We start from the raw sequence: 10545 nt of genomic DNA on the forward strand, positions 1-10545 counted from the left end.
TCCAACTCAATAAGGGTAAGTAAAAACCAGAGAAAAACTGGAAAAATTTAAATGTTAAGCCAAGGCCACCATTGGCTAAGTATGAGTTTTGCTACGCCAAGAAGTCACATGCTTCGCCAAGCATAGAGGAGCAGAAGTTTGAGTTCCAAGCGAGTGTAAATAGCCATAGGCATTTTGGATGTATTGTCTAGAAATCGCCGTGTTAGTGAAAAGAAGTGCAAGAACAAGAGAATTTATCACTTGGTTGAAAGCATATGCTCTCGCTTTGCTGGCTGCGCCTATGATATTTTCAAAGTAGCTGATGCCTATTGTTACTCATTGTTACCCAGCGCACGTAAAAGAAGTATTTTTGTCTGAAGTAAGGTAGTTGGTTTCTTGAGCTCATCGGGTCAATATCTGCAAATCTGCAAAGGTAAGTTCGTTAAAACTAACTCCATTGTTGCTTGAATTTTGCAGTTTTAAGAAGAGCCGTTTAACAAATTATTCGGAAAACTTTTGAAAACCTTTCGTATTTGAAACTGATTTTGACGCATGAACTGGAACTTTATTGCGTTTGTCGAGATGCGTTCCGCCAATCGTGATAGCTCTGATGTGTGCGACTTGAAGAAACTGCTCCTGGTACAGTAAAATGTAGGCTTCCCAGGAATCTTTTAACTTATCTTCGAAGCGATTAAACTGTGAACACTCTACGATGAGTCCAGATTTCTTGTAAAGAAAAACGGTATATTGACATGAAAAACTTCACTTCAAAATTTCTCACTTTGGTCCAGTTGTATTTTTGTTGTGCTTTTTATCCCATCATCCGTCAACATCATGTTGTCTAAAGATGTTAGGAAAGGATGTGTAACAGAGATACCGAATCCAACCGGAACATCATGTGTCAACTTGAAGCAGTTCAGCTAGCGTGTTTTCCTAGAAAGAGAGCTCTGGTGACTTAACTAATGCTAAATGTCATAGCTTGAAAATAATGTGAGCTGACAAGTGTGTTGGGTGTGGTGTAAGTGTGGGGCCTTTTTTTATCGTCTGAGCAAATGGATTATTTTCCCACTTTTCGCATCGATATACTAGATACCAACTATTACAGTATGCACGAGGAATAAATCTGTTTTATCTTTTATCCAAGCGATTTACCTGGATTTGATTGTTCGGTAGCTGATTAGTTTTAATCTAAATAGGATTGTTTTGTAACTCGAAGCGACTCTGACCCAGTCCTTCTCAGGTTCGAACATGCTGTCCACTGTTTTGTGAAGAGTTCAACAAAACAACCTGAATGAACAAGACGACATAAGACTTTGAATGACAATTAATATCTAATCGGGCTTGGAAGAACTAGATCCTGAACACTGAGCTTGCGATGCGTGTCAAGCTTGCCGTTAATAGGCCATTCTCTACTTGCACGAATTCCATAATGCACCTCTTGTACCCCCAAAAAATTTGCAAGGGAATTGTTTTCCATTTCCCTTGGGACATCTTCATGTCCCAGGAGAAATGGATAACAATGATTATGCAAACTTTTGGGCTGAACTAGAGGTGTATTATGGGATTTGTGCGAGTAGAGAATTTCCGAGTTGCTGTTTGTCTCTGGTTCAAAGCGAGTCTTGGTGCTAAACCATTCAAATGATAACGAGTTTGATTTGCATGGAAATGCACGACTAATCCTTTCACTGCTTCATTGTTGACAGAAAGTTAAACATGTCCATTAACCGTGGAATTTTCCTGTTCATCGCCGTGTTCTGCATCGGAAATTGTAAGTATTTCTCTTTCGCAAAAATAAAAAGTAATAAAAAATAAACAATAAATAAATAATAATAATAATAATAATAGTAAAATAACAATTTTGAACATGACCGTATCGAAATAGCCCTTCGCTGATAAAATATGATTACTTGACAGTAATTTTGAACAGCGGATTATACCTTCTTCCTAGAAATTTGTTTATTCTTCAAGTTGTTACCAGTCTCAGATGATCAGCCTATTGAAAAGACATACGACAAGGGAAACGGTGATAATGTCACTTATTTCTTTCTGTTCCAGTCGCAGAGGCAAAACCTTACGACGCAGAATTAACAAAGGGATTGCAAGGTATGCTCGCCTATATTAGTGAGAATTTTTGTATAACTTACAGCTTTCCTTCGGCACGCAGTCGAGAGAAGTTGTTGTGTTACGAGTGCCTTGCAATAACCTCCGAACTGCATCCATAACTCGGTAGATGCACAGCTAAAAGCATGAGCTTATTCTTGACTAGCATGTATCCAAAGGATCGCAATTGCTGCGGCAAGTTTGGCAGTACTTACTGCATTACAGTGTTACTTATATGCTACGGTCTCAGGTGATCAGATTGTGTAAAGGCCGTCGACAAGGAAAGTGGTGATAATGTCGCTTTTTTTTTCTGGTCTAGTCGTCCGCGGGGTTCACCCCTACATGCGCCCTGGTTTATTAGCATTTAAAGAAGGATATTTCAATGACTTTTTCGAATCTCCTAGTCTCATGGCCACTGTTGCTTCAAAATGGCCAACTCCTCTGTTGAGATCCCTACGCAAGAAGCAACAAGCTACACCTAAACTGTAAAGGGATCTTCTTTTCCTCAAAAGTCGAATAACATCTCACTTCTTTTAGAATGGTCAATTAGTATGAAAAGTGACGAAAGTCGGAGAAAACGCAAGAGAATGGGGCCGATATTACTCACAACTGTACATACGCCTGGACGCCTGATGTCGTCCCATTTTCCCGGCCCCTGTGACCGGTTGCATAAACGTCGTACGCCCTATACTAAGTATAAACGTCGGACGTTAACTCAAACTAAACTGTACGTCAACTAAACTAACGTTAACTAAACTGTACGTCAGTTGCACCAGTTTAGGCTTATCTTAACGTTCAACGTTGTCCAGGACTAAAACCTACGCCTCATAGGGGGTAGGTGTAAGCAAGGCGTAGTATGGTCGTAACTCTCATTTTAATATTTCCAAAATGGCGCGTATGATGTTCCTCATCCGAACAAAAGAGAGATTTTATGCATTAGCTGCGTTCCCCGGCGTAGTTGGTTGTATAGACGGAACTCAAGTCAGGATTCAAGGCCCAACTTGGAAAGAATACGAGTATGTCAACAGAAAAGGGTATCACTCATTGAACATTCAACTAATCTGTAATGCAGAATTCAGAATTGTCAACTGCGTTGTCAAGTGGCCCGGCAGCACTCATGATGCACGTATTTTGAGGGAAAGTTCAATTTATAGAGAATTTGAATAGGGACTTCACGAGGGTATCATTCTTGGTGATAGCGGATACCCATTTAGGCATTGGTTAATGACACCCATCCTGGCTCCGACATACGGGGCTGAGGAGAGATACAATGGCTCCCATCGAACAACTAGAACTATCATTGAAAGGTGTAATGGCATACTCAAGCGCAGATTTCACTGCCTACACGGCGAGTTAAGAGTAAGCCCAGAAAGAGCGTGCAACATTATCGCAGCCTGTATCATCTTGCACAACCGCGCAGTGGACTACAAACACCTAGTTGATGCAGAGGATTTAAGTGAGGAGCCTTTTAACGATGGGGATCTAAACACCACGCCCAGCACACGGGGAGCTTTAATGCGACAAAGAATAATCTCGAGTCATTGTTTTCATTAGAGAGGCTCATTAATTTGCATGATTAAATTTCGTTCAAAGTAACCATTTTAATGTTTATCCAATGTATTTTGCGACAAAACCTCTATGGGAAGATAGCAGCAAGTACTGAAAGGAAATACCAAAATGAAACATTACATTGCATTTTTTTTTTCATTTCACTAGACAGAGTGTCACAAGTCTTTGGTATTCCTATTTATACAATCAACCCATGTGTAATTGTAGTTCTAGTTTTCGTTTTTTAAGGAGAAGGACTTCTTTTTCCACCTCAAGCTTCCTTTTCTCTGCCTCTATTCTCGAAAGTTCGGCAGTGAGAACTTCCAATTGAACTTTTTCCATTTGGTTTCTCAAGTTAGGTTTTTTGTCTGCCCCAGCTATACAAAATGCTCCGGATTTTGACGACTCTTCGCGTGTCATTGAAGAATCTGCAAGGAACCAAGGTCTCTTGTCAAATACCGTGCGCAAACACAAACACAAATAAAAATGACAAAGAGAAGCAGGATTATAGGAATATACAAAAATACCTAACAAAGGAGTTATTATGTTTTCAGTACTGAACAAGGTAATGATGATATAATGCCAATGAAAAGAACACTTAGTAGTCTTATTTCTGATTGAAAACGGTGTGCTATTCCAAACGTATCGTCCAATTACAGATGGAAGAGGCTCTAGTATCGATCTTGAAGTACAACTGACTTAATCAATAAAAGATCAGAACAAACACCATTGACATAAACCTTTTGCTTTCTTTTTTGAAGGTAGGATCTAAACCATTGATTTTCAACTCCATCAATTCCATAGTGCTTGAGCTTTGATAACAAAATCGAATGATTAACAGTATCAAAGGCCCTACTAGGTCCAGAAATAAAGTTAGGGCATAATTACTTTGATCAAGGGCGCTAGTAATACAGTTTTTAAATATTTTACTCCGAGCAGAAAGAACAGAAATAGGTCTATAAATGTTGCAGGATGCACGAGATCCTTGCTTAAGGAACAACTTTTGCACTCTTCAAGCTCTCAGGGGAAGTACCTTGTTTAGCAGACAAGTTTATGATGAATGTCAAAGGTTGATAAATTTCTTTTGTAGCCGAAGAGAATAGCAATGAATGAATTTTATCAACGCCAGATGATTTCGTTCTATCAAGTTCTCCTAATAAAAAAATAATACCTCAATTTCTAAAACCTGTGAGTGTTAAACTTGAAAATCGATGCCTTGGGCGTCAAATGAGACTTAAATTGATTGCCTTTCTTAGGGAGTTTTGATTCCAAATTGCCAGGTATATCACAGAAATACTTATTAATAACATTGGATATAGTGGATGGCCTCCTTTTATTAATAATTAACAAGTATTAGATGAGGTTGAGCATGATAGCGATAATTAGCAAGGCCCAAGTTTGTGTTATCTGCCGAAGCTGAAGGCTGAGGCGAATAACACAAACTGAGGCCATGATAATTATCGCTATCATGCGAAAACTGAATCCAATAATTGTTTTTTTATGCATATTCCTGAGCTGAGCTCCGCCATGACAAAATTGATCAAACTACTGGTTAGTGCGTTAGGTGACGTCACTTCTGCATGCATAAAACTATTGTCTTTAGGTATGACGTCAATTCTATTTCAGCATATATTAAATCTATTGTCTGTAGGTATGACGTAAGAAAAACAAAGCAAGGAAGAATTAGCTGCGTGCTTATAGGCAATCAAAATAGAGCTGGTGATACCAATGTATAATAATAAGATTAATATTATCCCACATTTGTTTAGAATTGGTTGAACGGACTAATACTTCCTTATAGTACGATGCACGATAAAGCTTATTTATGGCGGCAATCAGTTATTGCGATAAACTTTGTATTTATTAAGAAATAATATGTCTTTAGTCATAAGCCTTTGTTTATAAAGTTTATCACGCACCTTGATTGATTTGTTTAGACCAGAGCTTATCCAAGGTTTATCAGACATTCTGTTAATTTTAACTATTTTAAGTGGGGCTTAAATATCGATCTACTGAAGCAATAGGAAATATTTGCAAAAAAATGAACTTCAATTCCCCGAAGATTGTTTAGGTTCACCAAAATGGCTGCCATGACATCATGTGAAAACGATCTTGTTCTCAGTCCGCATTTTGTACTGACCGTTCTTTTAACGATGTGTCTGAGCGAGGTTGTTGCATTCACACACAATATTTTATTCTAAACATTACAAGTACTGTAACAAAAAGCGCTATAAGTTTAGAAAAAGGAAACCCAGAGGTTAACCCAATATGTCAAGGATCTCCTAAACAGTGATAAGGAATCAACAGAAATATATAAATATAGCTATCAAATTAAACAATTATATAAAAGCCAATTTATAAAAATAAAAATAAGAATAAAATAGGTAAAATAAATCACCGAAAACATCAATAAAAAATTAAAGAATGTCCGTTCAATAAATATTCATGTGATTTTTCAATCTTAGTTTAAACTTGCTAATATTTGGACTATCATTGCAATGTATTACATTACATGGAAGATCGTTCCAAAGCTTGATTACCTTAACAAAGAAGGAATATTTATAACAGTTAATAACAGTTGATAATGGTTGGATCTCGTCTTAGTGCTCCTGCACAGTTCAAAATAATCTCTGAAATTTAGACCAATTTAGACACACGAAACCCTCAAAGCCTGCACAAGGAGGAGCTGTTCTCTCTGTCGTTCTAGTGTTTAATCAGCCTTGTTCTGATGCCGGGCTTGGTCTTGTGCTGTCATAATAACGCCCTCCGTTGTTTTCTTCAAATCTCCTTTTCTCAACCAATTCCAAATTTGTTGGTAAGTCATTTTTGAAGAATACGCTATGCAGGTTTTTGTTTCCCAAGTTTCTTTTTCGCTTTCCAGTATGCTTTCCTCTGTTTTTCCAATATCATCAATGGCTTCCTTCTTAACCGGCTTTCATAATTTTGTCTCTGCTTTCTGTTACATAGGCATACAAGCAATCCCATAACTCATTTGTAAACATGCGATCACCTCATGTATTTCAGTTCCATTTTTTAACAGCGATACTAACGTAAATTTTAGCAATTCGAAAACTTGAATTGGTTTTCCTTTGTGAACTGCTCCCATCAACCAATTTTGCGTCTTTAACTGTAATTCAGTGTCTTCCTCAATTAGATCACGGAGCTTTGCTAGCGATGTTATAAATATGAGTATTCAGTTTATCAGTATATATAGTATGTCAGGTTTTATAGAAGTTGCGCATAAGGGAAGATGTGGTATAATATCATCATGAGATTCCATAATGTTAATTCACCCCAAACAATTCATACACCGAGATGCGTGAATTTTTTCCTGCCAATACCACCTAGACTTTTTTATTTCTTATCCATTTCAAATATCCAACCAATCTCCCCTTACTCTATCATACACAAATTTTAATAAGCTTTTGCGGGCTGTTTGGTATTCCGAAATAAGGCGAGCTGAAGTATTTTTCATTTCTCCGATCTATTTCCGCTTTCCTTCTTCTATACAGACAAACGTCGCGGATTCGCATGTTACGACCGCTTAGGCACAGAAAGATGCTTACGTAGGGGTGGAGGAAGAAGAGGAACAGGATGCGAAGACTACGTTACGATTGATGAATGCCCAGTGACCTGCGATGCTTGCCGGGGTAAGTTTACTCACCGTTACTACGAAACACGGACACCGAGGGGACGGAGCAAACTGTTCTACTAGAGAAGCGTCCGTACTATCAAGGTCGTGATGAAAATGTTACTTTAAAGGCAACACACACTTACGGTACAAAAAGTTCCTTAAACCAAAACTGCCCTGCACTTGTCTCTGAGCTGCACTGATCTAAATTGTGCAGAACAGACATCACTAAAAGACGTCCGGCTATTTATATAGTACGCTAAGAATTACACCCAGTACAGGTTATACAAATACAATTTTGGTCAGCCAAGAAACACAGTTGAAAAAGGAAAACATTCTCGGATTTCGTGGTGTTGCAAAGTTCAAAAACCGTGTAACAGTTATTGTGTTGTCACGATATAGAACGTTAAGACTTCATCAGCAAGGAGAGATGCTGAAGCAAAAAATCGGGGCAAAATGATTATTTTCTTTCCAGCTTGTGGAGATATCTATGGAGGCTGCAGTGATTGGGCTAAGAGAGGACTGTGCAGGTCGAATGCCATCTTCATGTATCGATGGTGTCGCAGAAGCTGTGTGGCTTGGAACTGGTGTTAGTAGTGAAATAGGTGAGTTTGTTGGCCGCATGCATGTAAGTAATGATATGTATGTGCGGTTATTTTTTCCAGCACTTAGAATTGTTTTCAAAAGTGGCCAAAAAGGTGGCATGCACAGCACGGTAAAGCTAAGAAAACGAAATCAAGACCACGATCGGGAAACATGTAAAGTACATGCAACAGGCCATCTCAAGATTTTACAGTAATCGCAAAACTTGAAACGCCAAACATACAAGGAATGGCAGGAATAAAGAGAGAAAATAAGTTTTGATTTCCAGAAAAAAAGTGCCATTAATGTATACAAAAGAAGACATCGCAAATGTCGAGAAATTGTTACAGGATCACAGAGACTTAGTTAAAAAAAATTCTGTTTGTAACCATACAGTTATGACATTATAACGAACATCAGAAACGAAGTAACTTACAGGAAACAGTTCCTTTGCCTCCATTTTCGAGAGAATTTTACTGCGTTCGACAGAAAGCAACATAATCTCGAGTTTCTCGTGGCACAAAGACCTTTCCGTGCCATCTTGCGTCATAAGGTTAAAAGTAAGAGGACCCTGGGATCAAAGTTGACTCGTGAAGCATATATGAGGTCACTACAAAACGGACTACAAACTCACTTGAGTGTTGTAAAACCAAAACCAAAGTAATGACAGGGCTAATCACGTGCTGACGCAAATAAACCCTTCAGCCAACCACAAATCGAAATAATTCACGTCTTGGTTTTAATAGCCAATCAGAACGCAAAGCAACTAAACGCAACCGGCGCCAAGGGTGGTAAAACATGGGCATGCAATTGAGGTGGCAATTGGTCCTGGTTTTAACACAGATTGGCTCGTGCAAGTTTTTTGATCCAATCATCAAGCAGACAGAAACAAAAACCAAAGCAATCGCGTGATTACTTACGACACTCATGTTAACACTGCTCTGATAGGACGGATAACGAAACTTTTATGGGTGTTCAACGGAAAAGGGCGATAGATCGATCGTATAACAAGTTAAAGATGACAGGCAAATTAATATTCCAGGAAGACCGCACGATTTAAAAGTCGATCAAATTTCTCGTTGTTGAGTTCTACGTTCTCGGTACGCTGACTGGGGAGCCCAGAGTTCTGTGTGTTTGTGTGCCGTTGCCGTCGTTTTAATCAGCTTAGTTCTGTTTCTCAGTGTTTATGTTGTTGTGTTTTTACAACAGTGTTTACAAAAAGACTTAGATGTACACATCTTCGCTAGCTTGCCACTGGCTCATCGCCATGTAAATCGTACCAGATGACGGATAAGGAATAAAACTAGAGCTAACGATACCTTAGGAATGCTCAGACATTTTCAAACCACAAATGGTCGCAACCTGGACATTTCTCAAGCGCCGCCATACAGAATCGAAGTGAAGAGTTGGATTAAGGAAGGAATATATGTAGGAGCAGAAGCTCATGACCGTGAAGTGTTCAAGTCTGGTTCAGTGCTGGGGTCTTTTTGAGTTAAAAGATTTCCTTCTTTGGATGTAACGTAGCTCGCGCATTTTCCCGCGCGTGCAGCTTTGATCTTACTTTTGTCCATATTTGGGCATAAAATTGGTGTCCAAAAAAATCTCCAGCTTTGTTCCAAGGAAAAGAGTTGCTACTTACACTCTTCAAGGCCATGTCCTTCTGGTAGGAATTGAGAACCGACCGCTTTAATAACATTTGATTTGATTTGATTTGATTTTCTCCACTCAAAAGCATTACATATACATATTCAAAATAAGAACCACAACAAAGAAAAAATTAGATGCATTTTTTACATTAAATGAAAATTTTAAGTCAGTCAGAGCACAGATACAAACACGCGATACATACCCATATAATACATAATTATGCACCAAATTGTAACAAAGTACAAATAAAGAAAAGCAGATACGTTAAATAAATAACAATAGCAGACAAGCGGAAATATTTTCAGTACTGAGCAACATAATGGGGATGCAGTGCTTGTTTTAATAAACGCTTGGTTGACTCATTCCTGATTGTTAGGGGAATGGCTATCAGTCACTGTTGGGCAAAACTTTCCAACCTCGATATTTTATTGTAAATGGGACAAGACTTAAGTGCTGGAGCTCAGAAATTCTAGTCAGTGTTGTAATTATGTTGCTCAGATACACAGTTAAGTTCAAAATTTAAAGGTTTAAGACAGATGATCGTAGAATAGCTGACAGTTATAAAGTTTAACAATATCAGGGAATTTTTGAAGTTTCACTATTTGTGACAATTTATGGCGCTTCATAATTGTTTCCCCACAATGTCAACCACAGGTAATATAGGGGTAAACTAAAGCATAGTATGATAACATATATTAACTTAGTATATCATTAATATAAGATTTTCTTCTTAATTATTAACCGAGGGCGAGGGCCTTACTGGTAGCTCGGGCCATATCCTCCCAGTACGTTTCCCAGCTAGTGAGGGTTAATAGGAAGTCGATAGTATATGGTCCTTTTTATTTTGAAAACCATAAAAAATTTCCTCTAGGTCCAAGTCGTCTGGAGTTAATCTGTTTGCATGTTTCCACCTTTCTCGGCGATGAACGATTCATGTATTGACAGAAAGAGTTACGTCGCTTCATAATTCTCTTATTCGTTGTGTTAGAAGTTTTCTGTCTTGAATTGCTGTTCACTGCCTCTACATTATTGTAGTTGTACTTCGCTGTTTGGTTGTT

General features: G+C 38.3%; 1 protein-coding gene across 1 annotated transcript in view; it reads left to right on the forward strand.

The window, feature by feature from the left end:
* Nucleotides 1-393: 393 nt before the first annotated feature.
* Nucleotides 394-10545, forward strand: part of LOC138044633 (uncharacterized) — an 11490-nt gene continuing 1338 nt past the window's right edge. Inside the window, exons 1-5 of the mRNA XM_068891097.1 lie at nucleotides 394-412; nucleotides 1683-1747; nucleotides 2035-2082; nucleotides 7140-7277; nucleotides 7734-7863. Coding sequence (XP_068747198.1) covers nucleotides 1693-1747; nucleotides 2035-2082; nucleotides 7140-7277; nucleotides 7734-7852 — 360 coding nt within the window. The 5' untranslated portion in view covers nucleotides 394-412; nucleotides 1683-1692 and the 3' untranslated portion in view covers nucleotides 7853-7863. The remainder of the gene's footprint in view (nucleotides 413-1682; nucleotides 1748-2034; nucleotides 2083-7139; nucleotides 7278-7733; nucleotides 7864-10545) is intronic.

The sequence above is a fragment of the Montipora capricornis genome, chromosome 4, assembly GCF_036669925.1.
Source record: "Montipora capricornis isolate CH-2021 chromosome 4, ASM3666992v2, whole genome shotgun sequence".
In the NCBI taxonomy this organism is placed as follows: Eukaryota; Metazoa; Cnidaria; class Anthozoa; order Scleractinia; family Acroporidae; genus Montipora; species Montipora capricornis.